The sequence below is a fragment of the Asparagus officinalis genome, chromosome 10 (assembly GCF_001876935.1).
Source record: "Asparagus officinalis chromosome 10, Aspof.V1, whole genome shotgun sequence".
Classification (NCBI taxonomy): domain Eukaryota; kingdom Viridiplantae; phylum Streptophyta; class Magnoliopsida; order Asparagales; family Asparagaceae; genus Asparagus; species Asparagus officinalis.
The window spans coordinates 6,114,574-6,139,445 of NC_033803.1; the positions used below are offsets into that span (position 1 = coordinate 6,114,574).

At 42.1% G+C, this 24,872-nt stretch overlaps 3 protein-coding genes across 9 annotated transcripts; 2 read left to right on the forward strand and 1 right to left on the reverse strand.

Annotated features, from left to right (window-relative positions):
- Nucleotides 5,477-6,786, forward strand: LOC109826391 (subtilisin-like protease SBT1.7). The gene is made up of 2 exons (XM_020393424.1): nt 5,477-6,523; nt 6,586-6,786. Exons 1-2 carry the CDS (start codon nt 5,477-5,479, stop codon nt 6,784-6,786), a joined length of 1,248 nt encoding a protein of 415 aa, XP_020249013.1.
- LOC109826392 (subtilisin-like protease SBT1.5) lies at nt 13,905-15,720 on the forward strand. Its single transcript, XM_020393425.1, has 2 exons — nt 13,905-14,264; nt 14,380-15,720. Exons 1-2 carry the CDS (start codon nt 13,905-13,907, stop codon nt 15,718-15,720), a joined length of 1,701 nt encoding a protein of 566 aa, XP_020249014.1.
- LOC109826967 (arginine--tRNA ligase, cytoplasmic-like) lies at nt 17,063-22,134 on the reverse strand. Of its 7 annotated transcripts, none has more exons than XR_002243311.1 (7): nt 21,810-22,134; nt 20,992-21,124; nt 20,237-20,298; nt 20,070-20,150; nt 19,666-19,730; nt 19,292-19,346; nt 17,063-17,388 (listed from the first exon to the last, which is right to left on the reverse strand). XR_002243311.1 is itself a non-coding variant. In XM_020393981.1 (5 exons), exons 3-5 carry the CDS (start codon nt 20,243-20,245, stop codon nt 19,569-19,571), a joined length of 252 nt encoding a protein of 83 aa, XP_020249570.1. In that variant the 5' UTR covers nt 20,246-20,298; nt 20,992-21,124; nt 21,810-22,134; the 3' UTR covers nt 19,363-19,568. The 7 variants fall into 7 exon arrangements, 3 of the variants coding, with proteins under 3 accessions (XP_020249570.1, XP_020249571.1, XP_020249572.1); XR_002243313.1 differs by having other exon boundaries at nt 17,063-17,398; XR_002243310.1 differs by having other exon boundaries at nt 19,277-19,346.

The window sequence follows — 24,872 nt, forward strand, 5'->3', positions numbered from 1 at the left end:
AGTTGTTGAAAATAAAAATAGATAAATAAACACATGGAATTTGGTGTGCATGCACATAATATTCTTGAATTGAGGATTGCAGGTCTCATATCAGAAGAAGTATGTCATAAAAATGGCAATGTCCATTGCTCTATATAAATTATAATATAAATCTTCAGATAAATCCAAACGATCACTTTGTTTCGATAAACAAATTTGTCAAATTTCTATTCAGACCAAGTAGGTAGAGGACTCCTAATCAAATCTATATTACTAATGTACACCTTATATATTGGCCAACTTCTACCTCTTCTCTCCTAAAGCTACAATTTCATAAACTTTGTATTCTTGCCTGGGACTTCTACATATTTGCTTAAAGGTATAGACCAAGCTATCCATGATCAGGTACACGTGCTCTCTATGTCTATGGGTTATAACAAGCCTAGGGAACTGTAGAAAGATTAGGGTTAGTTTCTCTCATTGAGAGACCCCTCTTTTATATTAATGCATTCTTACAACTAGGTCCTTACAACATTGACTAATTCACTTAGTATCTAAATAACTCAACACTCCCCCTCAAGATGGGCGATAGATATCAATCATCCCCATCTTGTTACAAAAGATATCATACTCTCTAGAACCTAATCCTTTTGTTAAACAATCAGCTAACTGCTCTTCTGATTTCACATAGCTCAAAGTCAGAACTCCTCTATTCAGTTGTTCCTTGATAAAGAACCGATCAATCTCCACATGTTTGGTGCGATCATGCTGAACTGGATTGTTTGCAATATTAATCGCCGATTTGTTGTCACACCAAAGTTGTAAGGAGTCTCTTCTAAACAAGCGCAACTCAGATAATATGTTTTTTACCCACATCAACTCGCACAGACTAACTGTCATAGCTCTGTACTCGGCCTCAGCTGTAGACCTAGCCACCACATCTTGCTTCTTGCTACGTCAAGATACGAGATTGCCTCCAACAAATACACAGTAACCTGTAGTGGATCTACGATCATCCATACAACCCGCCCAATCAGCATCGCAATAGCCTTCAATTCTCAGATGTCCAAAACTCCTGAACCATAACCCCTTTCTTGGGCTTCCTTTAATATATCTAAGAATTCTGCGAACTGCCTCCATATGCTGCTCTCTGGGATCATGCATATATCTACTCACCACACTCACTGCATGAGTAATATCAGGTCTCGTATGGCATAGATATATAAGTCGTCCAACCAATCTTTGATATTGCTCTTTACTCACAAGGTCCCCACCCTCGGCACTCATCTTATGATTCTGCTCAATAGGAGTAGATGCAACTCTGCACCCCAACATCCCTGTCTCTGAGAGAAGATTCAGAGCATACTTCCGCTGAGAAAGCACTATACCCTTTCGCGACCTTGCAATTTTAATTCCGAGAAAGTACTTCAACTGCCCCAGATCTTTAACTTCGAATTCCTCTCCCAATTTCTTCTTCAACAGTAGGATTTCCTCAGTGTCATCTCCAGTGATTACAATATCATCAACATAGACCGTCAGGATAGTGATACGAGTTTTGGAGTGCCTGTAAAACACAGTATGATCACCATTGCACTGCTTGTACCCCATACTACAAACTGTCAACCTGAATCTATCAAACCATGCCCTCGGAGACTGTTTTAACCCATACAAAGACTTCTTCAACTTGCACACCTTCCCAGCTACTTGAGAAGTAGTGAAGCCTGGTGGAATCTCCATATATACCTCCTCTTGAAGATCTCCATGTAAAAAGACATTCTTGACATCTAGCTGATGTAGTGGCCAATTAAAGTTGGCAGCACATGACACCAACACTCTAACAGTACTCATCTTTGCTACTGGAGCAAATGTCTCGTCATAGTCAATGTCGTATGTTTGGTTGTAGCCTTTAGCAATCAATCTGGCCTTGTATCTGTCGATCTTGCCCTCTGGAGTTTGCTTAACCGTATACACCCACTTACATCCAACAGCACGCTTCCCAGCTGGCAAAGGTACCAACTCCCATGTGTCATTCTTCTTCAAGGCCTGGAGTTCCTCGTGCATGGCATTCAACCACCTAGGATCTTGCTTAGCTACCTGCCAGTTGTTAGGTACAGGCACTGAATGCAACGATGCAATGAATGACTTATATGCAGGTGGAATGGATGCATATGAAATGTAATTCGCAATATCAGTATCCCAATTACCAAACTTAGCTGGAGGTTTTCCAGCATTAACTCTGGGGGTTCTGCGGGGCAAGACGAGAGTATTAGAAGTATCAGGGAAGAACTCGTTACCTATCGACTCAGGTGGAGAAGTCACTGGAGAGGAGGGACTTGGGACATCAACATTTGTGGGCACTGGCATAGGCACAGGAGGCGGCTCATGTTGAGAACTCAACTCCGTTTTCTCCCCATAAAAAGGTTCAAACTCCCGAAAAGTCACATCCATACTGACAAACAGCCTTCTTTCAGTGGGACACCAACACTTGTATCCTTTTTGACTTGATGAGTAGCCAACAAAGATATATTTAACTGCTTGCGGATCCAGTTTACTCACCATCAACCTGTGATCTCTCACATAACATGTGCATCCAAACATTCTTGGTGGAACAACAAAAACATTCGAGCCCAAAAACATCTCACATGGTGTCTTCATCTCTAATACTCTTGATGGCATCCTGTTGATCAAATAAGCCGCTGTCATAACAGCCTCACTCCATAAAAACTTAGGCACATTCATTGTCAACATCAATGAGCGTGTCACTTCCAGTAGATGCCTGTTCTTACGCTCAGCCACCCCATTCTGAGCAGGGGTGTCTGGGCAGGTGGTTTGATGAACAATTCCCTGATTAGAGATGAAAGGTGTAAACTCCTTATTGACATACTCAGTCCCATTATCTGTTCGAAGAATCTTCACCTGCACTCCAAACTGTGTCTTCACATAAGCCGAGAAATCTTGAAAATATTTGTAAACCTCTGATTTCTGCTTCATCATGTATATTCAGGTCATACGTGAATAACAATCAATGAAAGTAACAAACCATCTAAAACCACTGATAGAGGTAGTAGGACATGGTCCCCAAACATCAGAATGGACAAGTGCAAATGGTTCACAACTTCGAAGACCAATCATTCTATAAGTAGAACGAGTATGTTTTCCAAGTTCACATGCATTACAAAATAACTCTTTTCTATCCACTTTCTTCATTAACTCAGGTTCTAATCTATTTAAACTCTCAAAAGATAAATGCCCTAACCGGCAATGTTGAAGCATCGCTTCTGCCTCTGGCCCTCCGCTAACCGCAGCAGCAATCGTTGTTGTCTCCCTGTCCAAATACCAAAGACCATCACGTCTAATACCAGTCCCAATCCTCCTCCTCGTTTCCTTCTCTTGAAAGACACACAAATCTCGATCAAATAACACGGTGTAATTTAATTGATCAATGAGAGAGCTAACTGAGAGTAAGTTAACTGGAAACGAAGGAACATGCAATACTGATGACAAGATAACAGATGAAGTGCAATGGACCGAGCCAGTACCCCTGATGGGTTGGGATGTCCCATCAGCAGTCTGAACTGTCTCAGGATGCATATGCTTACTCGGATAATATAATGCAAACTCACTAGATGTTCCTGTGACATGCCTAGATGCACCTGAGTCTATGATCCAATCAACATGAGTTTTAGTGGATGCAAGTGCCTGAACCTGTGTACCTTTGTTCGCATGAGCATAACCAATAAAGTTACCAAGCATGTAGTGGTAGCCAGATCCTGGGTGACTTGTCCCTTGCCCTTCGAACTCTCAGCCTGAAGCTTGAACAGACGTAGTTCCTTCAGCTCTGTTATTTCAGCTCCAGTCATCCCAGCAGTAGTCTGAGACTCATCTGCCACAGCTAGGTGAGCAACTCCTTGGCTTACACGCCCCCTGCCTCCTCGACCTGCACGGCCACCAGTCTGACCACGTTCACTCCAGTTCCTAGGTGGCTTAGGGCACATCTGTCTCAGATGCCCTACCTCTTCGCAGTTGAAGCACTGCCTAGTCTCCCCTCTGAATCCAGTGTTATCCGGGTTGGATACCACCAGTGCAGACTTCTCTCCTGTAAGTCCACCTATCCCAGACCGTAGCCTGATAAGACTCTCCTCCTGTATCATGGCCGAGACTGCCTTCTCCAGTGGTGGGATCTTCGTCTGGGTTAGTAGCAATGCCGTCCTCTGCTCATACGCTGGAGCCAAACCTCAGAGAAATAACATGGTCCTCTTCTGCAAAGCGGCCTCGCGCTCCTTGCACTCAGGGTCCTTGCAGCTCGCAAGGGGCGAGAAGTGATCGTGATCGAGCCACAAGCGCTCCAGCTCTGTGGCGTACTCCTGTACAGTCCTCTCTCCCTGGACTATAGCGCCGATCTTCTTCTCGATCTGAAATACCCTCAGGTTGTTCAACTTCTTGATGATCTCCTCCATCGGATTTTTTTCAGTCTTTGTCATCGGTCCAACTTCTATTCTTGTGGTGCGCAACGAAAAAATTCCAGCAGCACTTCGACAGTACAACAAGATAGATAGATCAACAAGAATTCCTGTTTCACCAAGGAAACAAGAACCAAGAAGTAAGATATCTCAACAAAGTGAGATATCAGCTCTTCTCTCATCAGTTCTAGGACTGACTTGTCGAGGGAACCTAAATAAACTATTACAAATCAAGAACCTCTCTCTTTCTGTTTTTTTTCCTTTTTTTCTCAACAGCGAAACCACACTACTTAATCACCTAATACTGGAGATCACTCTCCTAAATCGCTCAAATTAATACAGACCCCATCTTTCTCTTCTCTCTCCTTAAAATCCCCAAATCACAAACGATCCAAATCACAAACGATCCAACCCCTAAAAAAAAATGAAACCCTAGAAATCAACCCTCTCATTCCAGCCGATCCCCACATCCTCAGCCACGATCGTCAACACCCTAGCATCCTCATCAGCACGATCGTCAACACCCAGCCACGACTGATGACGGAGACCGATCCCTCCTCATCCACGGTTAGCCACCCCTCATCAGTGACGACAGCCGTCGCTTCTCTCTAACCGTCGCACCACTAGCACCGCGTCCCCCTTTCTCCCTTCATCGGTGACGAGATCGACAGGTCTGACCCGCCTCGGTGAGATCGACCGACAAATTAGGAGGAGAGATCGACGGATTGAGCGACGGAGAGAACGAACGAAGTTGGGCGGCGGAGGAATCGTCGGATTTGGCTCAGAAAAGGGAGGCGACTAGGTTTGGCTCTGATACCATGTAGAAAGATTAGGGTTAGTTTCTCTCATTAAGAGACCCCTCTTTTATATTAATGCATTCTTACAACTAGGTCCTTACAACATTGACTAATTTACTTAGTATCTAAATAACTCAACAGGAACTTTATCGCGACGCGGTAGCGGTTGGATCGTTTGCGGCCGTTACAAAGGGGATCGTCCCTGTTGAGGCAGGGTGAAACACAGGGCCTCTACCGAACATGGTCGACGGAGCTCCATGGATCCTAATGGTCGGATCGAGCGTCATGGACAGAAGGGTAAGATCGATAGTAGAGCTCGGAGACGGCCGAGAATTCTATGGGGAATCGGCTTATCAGCCAGATAAATTCCCTCCCACTCAGTTTCCTTTGATTTATCCATACGGCATACTGAAATCGGAGGATTCGAAGAAATGCCAGGGCGACTCTCTAAATTTGATCGACGTCAAGGACAAGATTGTGCTGTGTGAAGCGACCTGGGATTATAAGGAGAATGTGGAAGCCGGCGATCTCGTTAAAAAGGCCGGTGGCGTCGCCGTTATAGTCATGAGCCACCCGATGATGGGGAATCGAACGGACGCGGATGCTTTTCTCCATCCATCTTCTCGTGTTACCTACAACGACACAGTGGAAATTATAAAGTATGTTGACCAGGCATCAAATCCAACCGCAGCGATAAAGTTCAACGGAACGCAATTTGGACATCGCCCCGCACCTGTAGTGTCCTCGTTTTCGAATCGAGGCCCTAACCCCTTTAACAGTAACATAATAAAGCCAAACTTTATTGCACCCGGTTCGGACATTCTCGCAGCCTGGCCAACTGAAGTCAGTCCGAATCCTACAGGCACGGATAAGACGTTTATCATGGTAAGTGGAACTTCAATGGCTGCACCTCACGTGTCAGGGATCGTGGCTCTCCTCAAGCACAATCATCGACATTGGTCGCCCGCTGCGATTAAATCAGCCATCATGACAACAGCCTACACGAAAGACCGAGATGGTAATCCCATAAAAGATGAATATGACGGTAAAGATGCTGGAGCCTTCACGATGGGATCGGGTCATGTGGACCCGGTGGCAGCTAATGATCCGGGTCTGATATATGATAATGACCCACACGATTACATCCGATACCTTTGTGGGATGAAACTTCCGGATTTTAAGGTATCATCAATTGCAGGTGGCCTGATTGTGTGTTCTCAAGTTCAAGCTATTAAGCCTAAGCAATTGAACTATCCTTCAATTTCGGTGTCTCTCGGGGCTAAATCGGTATCGAAGACTGTGAATCGAATAGTGACGAATGTCGGTGATGCTTGGTTTACACGGTGAAGGTTGATAATCCAGAGGGAGTGCATGTGGATGTTGACCCTATTACCCTTGCATTCACTAATGAAGGTGAAAAGCAAGATTTTACTGTGACATTGAGTATTCAGGGAGTTCCACCCAAAGCAGGCAAAGTTTCAGAAGGGCAACTAGTATGGGTTTCTGGCAAGTATTTTGTGAGGAGTCCTATTGCAGTTACATTCACCTGAGTTCCCAAAGGACCGTAAAGTTGTTGAAAATAAAAATAGGTAAATAAACACATGGAATTTGGTGTGCATGTACATAATATTCTTGAAACGAGTATATATTGCAGGTATCATATCATAAGAAGTATGTCATAAAAATGGCAATGGTCATTGCTCTATATAAATTATAAAATAAATCTTCAGATAAATCCAAACGATCACTTTGTTTCGATTTACAAATTTGTCAAATTTCTATTCAAACCAAGTAGGTGGAGGACTCCTAATCAAATCCGTATTACTAATGTATGCCTTATATATTGGCCAACTTCTACCTCTCTCTCCTAAAGATACAATTTCATAGACTTTGATTTCTTGATTCCTGCTTATTTCTCTTCTAGTTGCGATAAATAATCTTGATGCAAGTAATATATTGGCTGTGATACCAACTTAATACGAGTCGTCGTGCGAGCACCTTTGATCGCGGAATTATTAAAGATATATTCATGAAGAAAACAGCAAGACAGAAGAACAGTTCGATATGGCGAAGGAAAATACCTTCTCTAGATTATAAAGAACAATAAATTACAAATCTCCTCTCTATTCTCAAAACTCTCGGATTTCTAACTGGGAATCCCAAATCAATAGGGTTTCTATTTATACAAACCCTAAAAACCCAAAACCGGCTAGGAATCAGAATCGGCCCGACCCGCTATCGGTCGTCTAATGATGGTTTATCAGTCGACTGATAGGCCCTCATCGGTCGACTGATAAACCAGCATCCGTCGACCATCCAGAGCGACTTTCAGCACCCTGTAATGTGCACGTTTATCAGTCGACTGATGCCAAGCCATCAGTCGACCGACCAGAACTATTTCGCTAGAGTCGTCTTTTCCTGATTTTCGCCATTTTCGACACGCTTCTATCATGTTTTTATTCTCAAGCTACCATGAGAATCATCTATCCTCAAGCTCCCATGAGGATCGCTAAGTTCCCGAAGCGGAGAAGATACACATGTATCATTAAGATTCACAAACCCGTTAATTTCTCTCATCTAACCTTTGTGTTGTTCTTCTTACTCTCTTCCTCTCTCTCTTTGAAATCCATGGGAGCAACACAACAGATTCTCAAGCCTACATCGTCCATGTAAAAATGCCCAAACATACCAAATTCCTCACCTTCAGAGACCAAAGAAATTTGTACATGTCTTTCTTGCCGAACACAACCTCAAACTCCAGCGAGCCTATAGTCTACGCATATTGACATGCTATCAGTGGCTTCACTGCGAACCTGATGCCGGAGGAATTATAGGTGATGAAATCTAGACCAGGAGTACTAAGTGTGTATCATGGACACGAATGTGAACTCCAAACGACGTACAGCCCGAAGTTCTTAGGTCTGAGTCGGTCGAATGGACTGTGGCCAGATTCAGGTTATGGTCAAGGTATAATAATCGAAAAGAAGAAAGCAAAGGGACTGTGGCTAGATTCAGGTTATGGTTGAAGTCTGAACCGGTCGAATGGACTGTGGCCAGATTCAGGTTATAGTCATGGCAGAAGAAAGCAAATCAAAGATCAAGAAGTTTGACTCAAACTTCGCCTACTGGAAGTCACAGATGAATGACTATCTGTACTAAAATGACTTGTATATATGGTTGTCGCTCGCTAAGATAGTCACCCACAACATATTAAAGGAAAAGACGACGGGTGGGGCTTATGGAAGCGCTCGTGAAGATGTACGAGCAACCGTCTACAGCAAATAAGGTGCATCTCGTCAAAACGCTCTTCAACCTTAAGATGACAGAAGGACAGTCCTTCACGATGCACCTTAGTGAGTTCAACATGATTATTGATTAACTTAAATCCGTAGACATCACATTCGATGACGAAATGCAGGCCCTATTATTACTATCATAGTTGTCGGATAGTTAGGCAGGTTGTGTGACCGCAATTAGCAATTAGACGGGGAAGGAAAAGTTAAAGCTGAGAGAGGTTGTTAGCATGATTCTATCCGAGGAGGTTAGAAGGAAATCATCCGAATCTGAAGGTTCAGGTTCAGCCCTAAATCTCGAGCAGAGAGGCAGAAGCCAGAAGAAGGGCAATCAGAACATGAATCAGTCGAAGTCAATAAAGAAAAGGTCGAACTCGAAAGTTAGGCCTATCAAAGGAAAGTGTTGGAATTGCGACCAAGAAGGCCATATGTCTTCAGTCTATAAAACGCCAAAGAAGAATACGAACGAGCAGAATGCTCATATCGTGCAGGATGCATTGATCCTTGCTATGGACAACGATTCTGTTTCTTGGGTCATCAACTCAGGAGCCTCTTTCTACATCATTGCTAATAGGAATCTTCTCCAGAACTATGTAGCAGTGAACTTTGGAAAAGTATATTTGGGGTACAACGAGCCTTATAATATTGTTGGAAAGGGCGATGTTCAGATACAGATGAAGGGCTCTAAGTGGAATCTGAAGAACGTCAGACGCGTACTGAAACTGAAGAGGAATCTTGTTTAGGTAGGACAGCTTAGAACGGAAGGCTATGTTTTGACATTCACCGAGGATTCGTAGAGGATCTCCAACGATACTATGGTTGTTGCCCGCGGCAACAAAACAGGAACTCTCTACTCACCTCACATGCGAGTGACATCCTCGCAATTATGGCTGGCAAAGAGAGTACAGATGTGTGACACAATAGGCTGGGATACATACGCAAGAAAGGGATAAAGATTCTACATTTGTAGGAAAAGTTAACCGGCATCGATTCAGTTAAAGTTGGTGTTTGTGAGGACTACATCTACGGGAAGCAGAAGAGGGTCAGCTTTCAGAAGAATGGAAGACCATCTAAAGCTTAGAAGCTAGAGCTTGTTCATACAGATGTATGGGTATACTTCATGAAGCACAAGTCAGAGGTGTTCGAGATCTTTAAGAAGTGGAAGGCCATGGTCAAGAACGAGACAGATCTGAAGGTGAAGTATCTGAGATCATACAACGGTAGAGAATATGATCTGGAGGAGTTCAAGAGGTTCTGTGTTCTGAATGGGATTCGTTTGGAGAGGACTACTCTAGGGACACCGCAGTAAAGGCATAGCAGAGAGGATGAACAGGACATTGACGGAGCGTGCCAAGAGCATGCGATTACATGCAGGTCTGTCTAAGACATTTTGGATGGACGCGGTACATACGACAGCTTATTTGATTAATCATAGGCCATCAGTTCCATTGGATTTTGGGATTCCAGAGGAAGTTTGGAGTGGCAAGAAGGTCAATCTCTCACACTTGCGGGTATTTAGCTACGTGGCATATGTTCATATCAGTGACCATGTTAGGGACAAACTAGAAACTAAGTCACAGAAGTGCACATTCTTTGGATACGACAATGATGAGTTCTGGTATCATCTTTATGATGAGAAGAATAGGAAAATCATCAAGAGCAGAGATGTGATATTCAATGAGGAGGTGATGTACAAGAACAAGGATAATGCCAAGGATAGCTAAAATAGTGGGAGCAGCACTACGGATGCAGGTGGATCCAAGTACATAGATTTAGAGGAACTTCCAGATAGGGGTGACAGAGTCAATTCTGACCGAAGAACGGAGGAGGCTCCAAGTGCAAAAATTATTACCCAGAGCATGGAGCTTAGGAGGTCATCCAGGATACCCAAACCGAATCCTAGATATCTCTCATCACTTGATTATTTACTTTTGACAGATAGTGGAGAACCAGAGTGTTATGAGGAGCTATGCAAGTGAGTGAATCTTAATAGTGGGAGCATGTGATGCAGGAGGAGATGGATTCTCTACACACTAATGAGACATGAGAGTTAGCCCAGCTACCTGCACAGAAGAAAGCATTACGTAACAAATGGGTCTACCGAGTCAAGCAGGAGAGTGATGGAAGCAAGAGATACAATGCTAGATTAGTCGTGAAGGGGTTCCAGCAGCAGGAAGGAGTGGACTATACGGAGATATTTTTCCCCATTGTGAAGCTCACAACCATCAGAATGGTGTTGAGCTTAATGGATGTAGAAGATCTCTACCTTGAGCAGTTAGATATGAAGACTGTCTTTCTTCATGGTGACTTGGATGAAGAAATCTACATAAAGCAACTTGTTGGCTTCATTGAAGAAGGAAAGAAAGAGATGTTGTGTAAGCTCAAGAAGAGCTTGTACGGATTGAAACATGCTCCGAGACAGTGGTATAAAAAGTTCGACAACTTCATGCAGAGCAATGGCTATGGAAGATGCAATTCAGATCACTGTTGCTACTTCAAGAGGTTCGAGTCCAGCTTTATCGTATTGTTATTGTATGTTGATGACATGCTAGTTGCAGGACCATGTTTAGAAGAGATAAACAGATTGAAAAAGCAATTGGCAAGAGAATTTGCTATGAAGGATCTGGGTGCAACGAAGCAGATTCTTGGGATGCGAATCAGTAAAGATGAAGCTGAAGGAATATTGATGTTGAGTCAAGCTGAATACATCGAGAAAGTACTTTATAGATTCAACATGCAGAATGCTAAGGTTGTTAGCACGCCCTTTGGAAGGCAATTCAAGTTATCTGAGGAGAAATCACCTAAGACAGATGTAGAAAGGGAGCATATGAGCAGCGTGCTATATTCATAGGCCATTTGGAGTCTCATGTATGCGATGGTTTGCACGAGACCGGATATCGCCCATGCAGTGGGAGTTATGAGCAGGTTTGCATGCAATCCAGGGAAGCAGCATTAGGAGGCCGTGAAGTGGATATTACAATACTTGAGAGTGACTACGGACAAACCATTATGTTTCAGGAGGGAGTTGGTACTACAGGGATACGTGGATGCGGACTTCACCGGTGATCGTGATACGATGCGAAGAACCATGGGGTATGTTTATACTTTAGCGTCGATAGCAATGAGTTAGGTATCACATTTGTAGAAGATTGTAACATTTTTCACAACTGAGGCGGAGTATGTCACAGTGACTGAAGCCAGCAATGAGATGATTTGGTTAACCGGGTGCCTGGAAGAGTTGGATCTGAAGTAGGGGAAAGGAGTTCTTTATTTTGATAGCCAGAGCGTTATACATCTTGCAAAGAATCCAGTATATCATGCCAGAACGAAACACATCGATGTACGATATCATTTCATACGCTCGTTGATTGATGACGAGAAGTTACATCTGGAGAAGATTTTAGAAAGTCAAAATCCTGCAGATATGTTGACAAAAGTAATGATCATCAAGAAACTGGAGTTGTGCGCAACTTCAGTTGGCCTTCACGCGTAGGAGATGAAGGCGGAGCCACACCAGGAGGATCGGCAGGATCGCTGAGAAGATGATGATTGAAGAATGGATGTTTTACGGGTAGGAGAAGATGCTTGCGAAAAAGGAGAGAGTTTGGGAGAGCTCGTTGATATTGCTTTGGTCTCCAAGTGGGAGATTGTTAGTCTAAGTGTGTAGATCCAAAGCTAGAATCAAAAAGACAAAGGGAACAGTCAAATCTCGGGTCGGTTGACCGCCACGCCTGGTCCGGTCGACCGTGATGCTTGCCAGAAACTGAGAAGAAACATGCTCTCCGGTCAGTCGACCGCGGAAGCTAGTCCGGTCGATCGTGAACGTGCACGTTGCAGGGTAAAGAATCGACGCTCTGGCCGGTCGACCGCCACACAAAGCCCGGTCGACCGCGATGGGTTCTGGCAGTTTCCTAAAGTTTTTGGGTTTCTGTTTTGAACCAGGACTCTATATATACCTAAGCGATTTTAGAATAATGTATGCAATAGAAAATAGAGAGTTTTGAGAGGATTCTTCAGAGAGATCTCATAGAGATTAAACTCTAATTTGTGAGCTTATAATCCTTCTTCAATTAATCAAAAGATTGTGTGGTGTTGGCTCTCGAGGACGTAGGCACGTTGTCAAACCTCGTTAAATCTGGTGTTAAATCTGGTGTGTTCTTTCTTATTTATTTTTCCTGTAAGTTTTATTTTTTATTTGTGGTGATTTCTTGCTTGCCTACTTTCAAACACAAGATCTGAAAAGGTACGGGTTCGATTGATTGTTCGAATCCCCAACAGAATATTACATGCAAAAACAATACATTTATCCTCTCTTGATCAAAATCTTTGATCAGCAAAAGTACAAGCATTTCCCTATCACTAACAAGTGAGAGTCAAGGCTAGATATCAGAAACGATTGTTACATAACCTTCCGTAACTTGTAAATATCATAAAAGCCCTCTTAATTTTAGGGGTTATCAGAAGACCCCTTTAGCATTGGGGGTAGTTTTTTTTCCAATGAAAATTGCGGTTTACCTTTTTTAGGAAGGTTTTCTAATTAAATCTTAAAGGTAAGGGGTCTTTTTGATAAACCCTAGATTAAAGGGGGGATTTCTGATATTTTTAAAGTTATGGGAGGCTTCTAATTACTGAGTTGGTTTCTAATTAACAATAAACGTAACTAAAAGAGAAGAAAGAGCCACAGTCATTTTGTTCGTGCTTTATTCACCCATAGGATGCTTCCAGCATAGCATACGCTGCTCCTATTGTGTACATGTACGCACGCATTATTTCCAGGCTTTTTTCTCTCGTCTCCTAAAGCAAAATTTTCACGAACATTGGATCCCTGCTCCCTAAGTATCATGCTACACAATGCAATAAGTAAATCATACCTGAGCTTGTCATGGATTCTATATAACCTGATCTATGCTACACATTGGTCTATATCCACTTCAATGGAGATCTATACACCCATCTATTTCTCTCATCTAACCTTTCTTTCGTTCTTCTTACTCTCTTCCTTTCTCTTTGAAATCCATGGAAGCAACACAACAGATCCTCAAGCCTACATCGTCCACGTACAAAAGCCCAAACACACCAAATTCCTCACCTTCAGAGACCGGAGAAATTGGTACATGTCTTTCTTGCCAAACACAACCTTAGATTCCGGTGAGCCTCGGATGATCTACACGTATAGACACGCAATCACTGGCTTCGCGGCAATGCTAACCCCCGACGAATTGCAAACGCTGAAATCTAAACAAGGAGTAGTAAGTGCACATCCTGAACACGAGTGCAAGCTACGAACCACCTACAGCCCGAAGTTCTTGGGCCTCAACCGGTGGTCCGGACTGTGGCCTAGCTCAGACTACGGTGCGGGTCAAATAATCGGTATGATGGACAGTGGAATCAAGTACAGCCACCCTTCATTCGACGATCAGCAGATGTCTCCGCATCCCCAACCACCCATATGGAAAGGAACATGCTACTGGAGCCAAGGCGGATGCAACAAGAAGATCATCAGTGCTGTCGGTTTCCATCAAGGACGAATAGTTTCGCCGTTGGACACCAGAGGGCATGGGACCCACACGGCAAGCACAGCTGCCGGGAGCTTCGTTGATGACGCCAATGCCGTCGGTCATGCAAAGGGCACGGCTTCCGGGTTAGCTCCAGGAGCTCATCTCGCAGTCTACAGAGTCACGCCCGGGACTTCTGCAGATATTCTCAAAGGTATAGACCAAGCTATCCATGATCAGGTACACATGCTCTCTATGTCTTTAGGCTATGACAAACCTTATAAACTTGATGAGGATAAGGTAGCGGTTGGATCGTTTGCGGCCATTACAAAGGGGATCGTCCCTGTTCAAGCAGGGGGGAAACGCGGGGCCTCTAGCGAACCAAGTCGACGGAGCTCCATGGATTCTAATGGTCGGATCGAGCGTCATGGACAGAAGGGTAAGATCGATAGTAGAGCTCGGAGATGGCCGAGAATTCTATGGGGAATCGGCTTATCAGCCAGATAACTTCCCTCCCACTCAGTTTCCTTTGATTTATCCATACGGCGTCCTGAAATCTGAGGATTCGAGGAAATGCCATGGCAACGCTCTAAAATTGATCGACATCACAGGTAAGATTGTGCTGTGTGGAGCCAATACGGATTATAAAAAGAATGTGGAAGCCAGCGATGAGGTTAAAAAGGCCGGTGGCATCGCCATTATAGTCCTGAGCCAGGCGGGGATGGGGAATCGAACGGACGCCGATGCTTTTCTCCATCCAGCTTCTCGTGTTACCTACAACGACTCAAAAGAAATTATGACGTATTTCAAACAGGAATCAAATCCTACTGCAGCGATGAAGTTCGACGGAACGCAATTTGGAGGTCGCCCCGCACCTGTAGTGTCCTCCTTTTCGAATCGAGGGCCTAACCCCTTTAACGGTAACATAATAAAGCCAGACGTTATTGCACCCGGTTCGAACATTCTCGCAGCTTGGCCAACTGAAGTTGGGCCGAGTCATACAGGCACGGATAAGACGTTCATCATGGTAAGTGGAACTTCGATGGCCACACCTCATGTTTCAGGGATCGTAGCTCTTCTCAAGCACAATCATCGACATTGGTCACCTGCCGCAATTAAATCAGCAATCATGACAACAGCCTACACGAAAGACCCAGATGGTAATCCGATAAAAGATCAATACGATGGTGAAAATGCTGGAGTTTTCACGATGGGATCGGGCCATGTGGATCCCGTGGCAGCTAATGATCCGGGTCTGATATATGACAATGACCCGCACGATTACATCCGATATCTTTGTGGGATGAAACTTACGGATTCTGAGGTATCAACAATTGCTGGTGGCCCGATTGTGTGTTCTCAAGTTCAAGCTATTGAGCCTGAGCAATTGAACTATCCTTCGATTTCGGTGTATCTCGGGGCTAAATTGGTATCGAAGACTGTGAATCGAATGGTGACGAATGTTGGTGATGCTAACTCAGTTTACACGGTGAAGGTTGATAATCCAGAGGGAGTGGATGTGGATGTTGACCCTATTACCCTTACATTCAATAATGAAGGTGAAAAGCAAGATTTTACTGTGACATTGAGTATTCAAGGAGTACCACCCAAAGTAGGCAAAGTTTCAGAAGGGCAACTGGTATGGGATTCTGGCAAGTATTTTGTGAGGAGTCCTATTGCAGTTACATTCACCTGAGATCCCAAAGAGATGTAAAGTTGTTGAAAATAAAAAAATAAGTAAATAAACACATGGAATTTGGTGTGCACATAATATTCTTGAAACGGGTATTGCAGGTATCATATCAAAAGAAGTATGTCATAAAAATGGCAATGTACTTCCACAAAAGCCCCTTATAGCAATGGTTCCAACCGTTGCTTATAGACCTCTTAGTAACAGTATGTGTTGGGGATTCGAAACAATCAATCGAACCATTGCCCTTCCGGACCTTGTGTTGAAAGTAGGAAAGTAGGAATAAAACCAGAAATAAAGATCTAACTTGCAAAAAACAGTAAAGGAGATGAACACACAGATTTAACGAAGTTCGGCAATGTGCCTACGTCCTCGGGAGCCACACCACATAATTTTTTTATTAATTGAAGAAGAAAATACAAGCTCTCAAACAAGGGATTAATCTCTCTGAGATTCTCTCTTTTTTTACAGTCAAAAACTCCTTTTTTTGATGTAGTACAAACCCTAAAATCGTTTGGGGTATATATAGAACCCTGGGTGAAACAGATTCCTAAACAGAACAGGATTCTGTTTGACTGCGTCGCGGTCGACCGGCCCGGTCGACCGATCAGATTCCAGAGAGTTTGGCGGTCGACCGGCGCGGTCTACCGCAATCAAAACCCGAGACCAGTTTTTCTTACAGGGTTTTGGCGGTCGACCGGGTCAGTCGACCGCGACCTGTTCTAGGCTCTCCCAGCTCCTGTGCACGTTCGCGGTCGACCGACCCGGTCGACCGTGGATCTGTCTGCTCGTTTTCTTATCCTTTTGATTTCAGCTCTTGTCTCGAACTTTGGGTCTACACCTTAGACTAACAGTATGGACCGTTTCTAATACATTAACAACAGTTAAAAACGTTGTAAATAGTTTGTTACTATTAAAGCTGTTGCAATTAGCTTATAGCAACGACCTAAACCCGTTGCAAATATAACAACTATTGCTTTTAGATTATTTTTTATAAAATAATAAAAAATCCACGACAGCAAATCCTAACTGTTGCTACAGTCTATTAACAACAAAAAGCAACCGTTACTATAAGATTGAATATTTATTTTTTTAAAATAAAATATCCACATCAGTAAAATCCTAACCATCGCTAAGGTATATTAACAACAGAAAATCTTTTGCTATAGGGTATTAAAAAGATATTTTCACCAAGATATTAATGCTTATTCTCGCATCCAACTGTAGCAATGATATTAATCTATTTCTAATCATTTATTTCAATACATGATATCATTCAAATGAAACAAATAATTATCATCATAAATAAGAAATTAACTTAATCAATTTAAAAATGATGAGTGCTCGATACATGCTTTGTCAATAAATTCAATGAAGTGATAATCAACTATAAAACTTTGAGTTTAGACAATTTACAAGATTCACAACTTCTCCACATCCTACAACTCTTAGCTGAAATGCATTCTAACAAATTAAAACTTATTCAAAGACATATGACAGTGAAGCAATAATCCATGAATAATTAGAATTTGAATGATAAAGATCATGGCGAGCCCATTAATTATCAAGACGAGTTCTTCCTTCATCGAGTCTCTCCCAATGCTTTGTCACATTCCAACTGATTCTATCCAAAATATTCCGTCCTTCACCATCCATCACCTCACAACCTTCATCCTGCCACAAACTATGGAGATTTAGAAATAGAGGATAGCTTCCAATAAATCAAGAGGATGCCACAAACTATGGAGATTTAGAAATAGAGGATAGCTTCCAATAAATCAAGAGGATAGCTTCCACTAAATGTTGCTCATGCTATAACTAGTCTTCTACTCGGAAAAAAAAGCAGAAGAGGAACCGAAAGGAACAAGAGGGTGGCTTCCAATAAATCAAGAAGACAACAAAATTATGAAAATCTATTGTAGTTTCTTCCAATGAAAAGAAGCAGTTGTTTTCATACATGACCTTAAAGTATGACAAGAAAATATATAAACACCACAAGAAATTCTTTTAGTTATTGTTTGGTGGAAATTTTGTAAAAAGACAATGAAAGAATTGAATGTTTTATTCTCTCAATCTTGATTACAATTTGAATTTCTTGATTACAAAAGAGAAGAGAATTGATCTGAATTCTCCTATTTGTTTAATTCGGGGTTCTTCACGGTGGCGATGGAGTGCCTCCCTCGAATGCTCGCGTCGAGTTTGCTCTTCGTTGACGATCCGAACGTCTTGTGTCACTGAAACGTGGTCTTCTCCTCACGATTTAATGCTATGAAGAACTTACGTGGCAAGTTTTAAAGAATTCTTGATGAGTTGATAACTCTGAACGAGTTTGAAACTCTATGAAAGAGTTGATTTAACCGAGATCGGTTTGTAAGCCAAGGGAATGCTCCAAGAACTTTGTTGTTGTGAGAAGCTTGAAGATGATCTGCTGCCGAGACGATGATCCGAAGAAGCCGATCTCTAGATCTCCAAGATACTCCAAGATCCAAAGGATCCAAACTCAGTTGAGTTTACTCCTATTTATTTCGCTCCTAAGTGGGGCTGAATGGAGTGTAACCGCCCCCTTAAACTACTCCCCAAATTGTGAGGAAAACGGTTTTAAAACCGTTCAATTCGTGCTTTGAACGAGTCAAACGCTGAAAAATAACATTCAGGGCCCGAACTCTGCGTTTTAGACTTAAAACACAGAGTTTGACCTATTTTAGTGGCTGAACGCACAGGTCGCGCTACGTTGTAAATCTAAAATGCAGAGTTAAGACATAGAGATGAACTCCGCGTTTTGGACCTGAGACGCAGAGTTGGGCTCTGCATGAACTCTGCGTTTTGGACGCAGAGTTGGGCTCTGCATGAACTTTGTGTTTTGAGTCCACGAACTCTGCGTCTGAACTTGAATGCTGGGGTGGCCTCTGCGTTTTGACTCTAGAATATGGGCATGACCTCTACGTTTTGATGTTGTAACACAGGGATGACCTCTGCGTTTTGATGTGAAGAGACCATCAATTTGTGGTCTCTTTTGCCGGAACGTTGCAAAGACCGTCATCTTGTAATCTTCATCTTGGCTCCTTTAAAATATGAGAGTCGTCAAATTGTAACTCCCGATATTGATTGTGAAGGCTATTGAACTAGAGCTTTCATCAGTTGTTGTGAAGGTCGTCAGATTGTAACCTTCATCAATCTACGTGAAAGTTTTTAAATTATAGTCTTCTGGAAGTCGTCAGATTGTAACTTCTATCGTCGGTGTTTGATGAGGGATTAGCTATCTGCAGTGATTTTTAGACAACCAACAATTATATTTTCTCGTTCACTAATGTTTGACATTCAAAAGCTATATGCGTAGTGTTGTGCACTATGATTGAGTGAATAATCATCTTCCCCAAGAATAGTATTAGTAATCCAAAAACATAAGACTAAAAACTATTAAAGATCTACACTCTTAATCAAAGACTAAAAATTATTAAAGACTAAACATAAAGCTAAAAACTATTAAAGACTAAAAACTACGCATGTTAACGAGACTTGAAGACGGTAATCAAAGATGAATCACAATCTTAAAAAAGCTTACTTGACAGAACCATACCCAACTGTCTCTACAGTTTGTTCAAGCTCTTCATCCATCCATTTTGCAAGTTTACCTATTCAACATTAAAAAAAACCTAAGTTGCATGATTTATGAAATCTTAACATCAAACAAATAAGCATCTGTATTCTGTAACCGTTATATACATGTCCAGAAACTAAAATATCAAATTAAAAAAAAGTTAAAGAACATGATGAAAAATCAAATGGGAACAGCAAAGTGAACAAGACCAACAAATTGCCATTGTCCTCAAGGCATGTCCTAGTTCATCTTTACTCTAATCCCTAGCTTCATCAAGTAATTCCGCTAATCTAACAACTTCCGAGCTGCGAGTTCTAAAACGCTTGCCATCTGATCCAAGAACGAGACCGAACCTGCCATGGCTTGCTTTTGAATATAAATTTCTGACTTCTGGAAGCCAACCAGCTAGTCTAGCAGCCTGTAACAAATGCACATACAAGGAAATAGGGAATCAATTACAAGATATTCTAAGGAATCCTGTCAGGTGCCTATACAATATGAGATATCTATTGAGCTGATGAAGCCTTAATTAAATTGACGTACATATAATGGAAACCATACTAAAATATTGTTGCTGACCAGCATCTGTGACATGTATTTTCCACTCATAAAATAGATCATAAAATAGACTTGCTACATCTGGCACAAAGGGGATCCCACCAACTTGAGCATGAAGTTACTCTGTTGGACTATAACTCTTTTGACACAAAAACTCAAAATTAAATATCTTTCTAAGTATATAGATAGAAGAGCAAACCTTCAAAAGAGCAGCAGGGCCTTCTTCTCTGACAATAGTTTGAGCACAACTAATAAGTCCCTTGTATTTCGCTCCTGAACCCTGTAAAGTTTACATCCAGATACAGGTATGCATGATGCTATAAGGATTCATGAAATAGGAGATGTATAAAGCATATATAACTTTACCTGAACCATCAGTCTTGCCTTTAATACATCAAGAGGGGTAGTTATAGCTCCAGTTATAGCACCTGCAAACAAAGAGGCAATATAACAGAATTCTATACAACCAGAGAGTGCGCTTCTGGGTTCAACTTATACAAGAATTTAATTGTGTTAAAAAAGAGATAAATAACTGTCACTGATGATGTTAGGATCAATCCTATATTATTACTGATGGAAGTCAAAGTTGACAAAGTACACCACATAGTAAAGAATGTCAAACGTTAGGCATGTAACTTTAATTTACTTTTGCAGGTAGCGAGCTAATCAGAACAATATATTTGTCTATCTTATGAAGAGAAGAATGATACATTGTTATTATGAATATTATCTCTGCGCAGATTACAAGGTCAAACAAGCAGTCCATAATTCAAGTAGAAAGTTTTCATCTTATAAATGCAAGAAATGAGACAGCCATAAAGCCAAAGAATGATAAATTCAGAACCATACATTTGGAAAACCTTCTGCAGGCATTTCACAGTAGCCATAAAGCCAAAGAATGATAAATTCAGAACCATACATTTGGAAAACCTTCTGCAGGCATTTCACAGTAGACCACATCAAAGAAGAGCATGCAACCAGAACCATACATTTGGAAAACCTTCTGCAGGCATTTCACAGTAGACCACATCAAAGAAGAGCATGCAACAAAAACATAAATTTAAATGACATTTCTAATAAAATTAGCCAAAATTACTCTAAAATCAATCAAAAACAAATACCTGAGCTCTAATGAAACTAGAGAGCGCAAAAGTGGAGAACTGGACAGTGTAAATCATGTTCTCATCTACGTGCCCAATGTTAATCTGGACCGCCGCATGATCCTTTGCAGTAATCAACTGATTCGTCGCCGAACTGATTAAAATCGCAAAAAAAAACAATCAACAAATGAAACCCTAAATTAAAAGAAATCAATCAAAGAATGTTATATTCATGCCATTTTCATGGAATGTAGAGATCAACAACGGCTCCCTCTTCGTTCTGCATCTTTACTCCAGGATTCAGAAGAAAATCGGATTGTTAGGAAAAAAGATTGAAATTTTAGGTCGAAAATAGAAGGAAAAAGGGAAATTTGGAGCCTCATGAGAGAGGGATTTGAGAGTCTGACGGCGGTTTAGAAGTCTTCGTGGGAATTAACAGAAAATTTGAATAAACACTGATTCCAATCAAACAACACCAAATTGAATAAATAAGCATATATCAGCGGAGTACATACACACTGATTCCATGAACCATCCAAGAGAAAAATTCAATCAAACACCAAATTGAATAAATAAGCATATATCAGCATAAAAATTCTGTTTATGTGAGAATCCATCACAAACGTAATCCCTCAGCCAAAACAGTAATCTAAATTTGATCAAAAAACGTTAAGAAATTCAACCCATTCCGTCCAATGTCAGTGCTTCAACAAGGAATCAATCAAAACCCTAATTCTTCAATGAAGCCCAAAACCCACAAATCAAACTCCCCCAAAAACACTAAAAACCCTAATCCCAACAGAAATTAGCAGATTTAGAGGTCAAGCTCAAAACTTTACCGAGGGATTTCGATCCTCAGTGGTTGGAACTTGAGGCATGATCAGAGATCAATTAACACTTTCAGAGAGGAGCTTTGTTGGGTCATGCGGAGGATCAGGGGTCAATCGAGTTTTTGATGAAATCTGTATTACTAATGTACGCCTTATATATAGGCCAACTTTTACCTCTTATCTCCCAAGGCTACAATTTCATAAACTTTGTATTCTTGATTCCTGCTTATTTCTCTTCTAGCTACGATAAATAAGCTTGATGAAATTATACAAGGTCACATACAGATCCATGTAGCCCTATGTACATTTCAGTGGAGATTCACAAACCCGTCAATTTCTGAAGAATGAAAACCCTAATCTTATTAAAGAGATAACATGGGCTTATATAGGCCCCCTACAAATACATCTTACAAATAACTCCCTTAACTATTCTAATATGTCAACACTCCTCAAGATGGGCGAAAGATATTCACTAAGCCTATCTTGTCACATTCTCTAATCATATCTACTGAGCTAAGTCCCTTAGTCAGACAATCTGCTGCCTGGTCTTTTGTTGAAACATGACTTAACTCCAGTAATCCACTATCCAACTTCTCTTTGATGAAGAACCTATCGATCTCGATGTGTTTGGTTCTATCATGCTGTACTGGGTTATTAGCGATACTGATGGCTGACTTGTTATCACACCACAGCTTCATCTTTGCTCCTTGATCCAGTTTCAACTCCACCAACATACTCTTCAACCACAATAATTCCGAGACTCCCAAGGCCATAGCTCTATATTCTGCTTCAGCTGTTGATCTCGCCACCACTGACTGTTTTTTGCTCTTCCACGAGACCAAGTTACCTCCTATAAAGATACAGTATCCTGAGGTGGATCTCCTGTCATCAGCACAGCTAGCCCAATCAGAGTCGCAATAACCCTCGATGCTCACATGTCCATTCTTTCTGAATATCAGCCCCTTTCCGGGGGCACTCTTCAAATATCTCAGAATCTGGTACAAAGCGTCCATATGACCCTTCCTCAGATCGTGCATGTAGCGACTCACCACGCTCACTGCAAAAGAGATATCAGGACGTGTGTGACTCAAATAGATTAACCTTCCCACCAGCCTCTGGTATCTATCACGATCAACTGGTTCTCCAGCCTCAGCACCTAGCTTGAACTTGAACTTCTGGTCGATCGGTGTAGTTGCAGGTTTGCACCCTAACATCCATGTCTCTTTGAGAAGATCCAGTGCATACTTTCTCTGGGATAGGACGATTTCCTCTGCTCCTCGAGCTATCTCTATTCCAAGAAAGTATCGAAGCAAGCCAAGATCTTTTACCTCGAATTCCTTACCCAGTCTTACTTTGAGTTGGGCAATCTCCTTCTCATCATCTTCTGTAATAATCATATCATCCATATATACCACCAGCATGGTAATGTGGCCTCCATTTCGTCGAAAGAACACAGTATGGTCGGCGTTAATCTGCTGGTACCCCATACCAATCATAGCCCTCCTGAATCTGTCAAACCAAGCACGATGAGACTGCTTCAGCCCATAAAGAGACTTCTTCAATCTGCAGACATTTCCCACTGTCTGATCTGTACCGAATCCTGGTGGTATCTCCATGTATACCTCCTCCACTAGATCTCCATGAAGAAATGCATTCTTCACATCTAGTTGGTGTAGCTTCCATCCACCATTTACTGCCAGAGAGATTAAGGTCCGAACAGTGCTCATCTTTGCCACCGGTGCAAAAGTCTCATCATAATCGATGTCATATGTCTGACTATACCCTTTTTCCACCAGACGAGCCTTGTAGCGCTCAACTTGTCCATCTGGATTCTGCTTCACAGTGAAGACCCACTTGCACCCAATTGCTCTCTTCCCTTCTGGTAATTTTACTAGCTCCCAAGTGCGGTTCTTCTCAAGAGCTCCTAGCTCCTCATGCATAGCTGTTTTTCACTTTGGGTCCTTCTTAGCAACCTGCCAATTGTTAGGTATAGTAACAGAGTCCAATGATGCAATGAATGCTCTATGTGTAGGATGGATATTAGAATATGATACAAACTGGGCAAGATCCTAACCATATCTATCGGGAGGATGTCCCACATTGCTGCGAGTAGTCCTCCGTACTGACATTGGTGTGGGAGGAGTAAGGAGAGGAATGATATCACCTTGGGAGGAATCTGATGATGGTGTAGGTGTCTCAGGAGTCGGGACAGGCGTTGATAAGGGACCTGGCACTAGTGGCACTGTAGGTACTGCTTCCGCAATTTGCTTCCCCTTCCTACTATAGGTAAGTAGCTCCCCCTGAGCCGTGGGCCTAACACCTCTTGTCTCCTTATCCTCTTCTTCTTTATTCTCCTGCTCCTCCTCAACCAATTCTCCTTCCCAAGGAATCGTTAGAGAAATCGATTTCTCCATATTATTCTCTACATTATTCATCTGCCTCTCACCATTCTCCCCTTCTCGCCTCATACTTCCAGTATTGGGTGAGTCACCAACGGATGAGGGTACCTTCTGTGTATAATATGGCTCAAATTCACGAAAGTACACATCCATGCTCACGAACAGCCTTTTCTCCACCGGGCTCCAGCAAACATATCCCTTTTGAGTAGCAGAATATCCCACAAAAATGCACTTCACTGCTCTAGGGGCAAGCTTCCCGACGGATGGTCTGTTATCCTTCACAAAGCACACACAGCCAAATACCTTCAGTGGAATAATTCCACCATTATCTCCTTTCAATGTCTCACACGGAGACTTCCAATCCAGTACTCTGGAGGGCATTCTGTTGATCAGCGCCGCTGCAGTCAACACTGCTTGCCCCCACAATGTTTTCTGGAACATTCATGGAGATCATCATACTTCTAGCAACCTCTAAAAGATGTCTGTTCTTCCTTTCCGCTACCCCATTCTGAGCTGGTGTGTATGGACATGTAGTATGGTGTTGTATTCCCTGAGATGACAAGTATTCTCCAAACATTCTGTTGGTGTACTCTATCCTATTATCAGATCTCAATACCTTCACCACTGCTCCATATTAAGTCTGAACATACCTATGAAAGTTTTGAAAGCAGCC

What these genes read in the sequence shown, in the direction of transcription:
- LOC109826392 (XM_020393425.1), top strand. Translation starts at nt 13,905, where the DNA reads ATGGACAGTGGAATCAAGTACAGCCACCCTTCATTCGACGATCAGCAG. An exon ending in ACCAAGCTATCCATGATCAG is followed by an intron (nt 14,265 to 14,379) that starts GTACACATGCTC and finishes CTGTTCAAGCAG; the next exon opens with GGGGGAAACGCGGGGCCTCT.
- LOC109826391 (XM_020393424.1), top strand. Translation starts at nt 5,477, where the DNA reads ATGGTCGACGGAGCTCCATGGATCCTAATGGTCGGATCGAGCGTCATG. An exon ending in TGTCTCTCGGGGCTAAATCG is followed by an intron (nt 6,524 to 6,585) that starts GTATCGAAGACT and finishes TACACGGTGAAG; the next exon opens with GTTGATAATCCAGAGGGAGT.
- LOC109826967 (XM_020393981.1), bottom strand. An exon ending in GCCCTGCTGCTCTTTTGAAG is followed by an intron (nt 19,731 to 20,069) that starts GTTTGCTCTTCT and finishes CATTTGTTACAG; the next exon opens with GCTGCTAGACTAGCTGGTTG.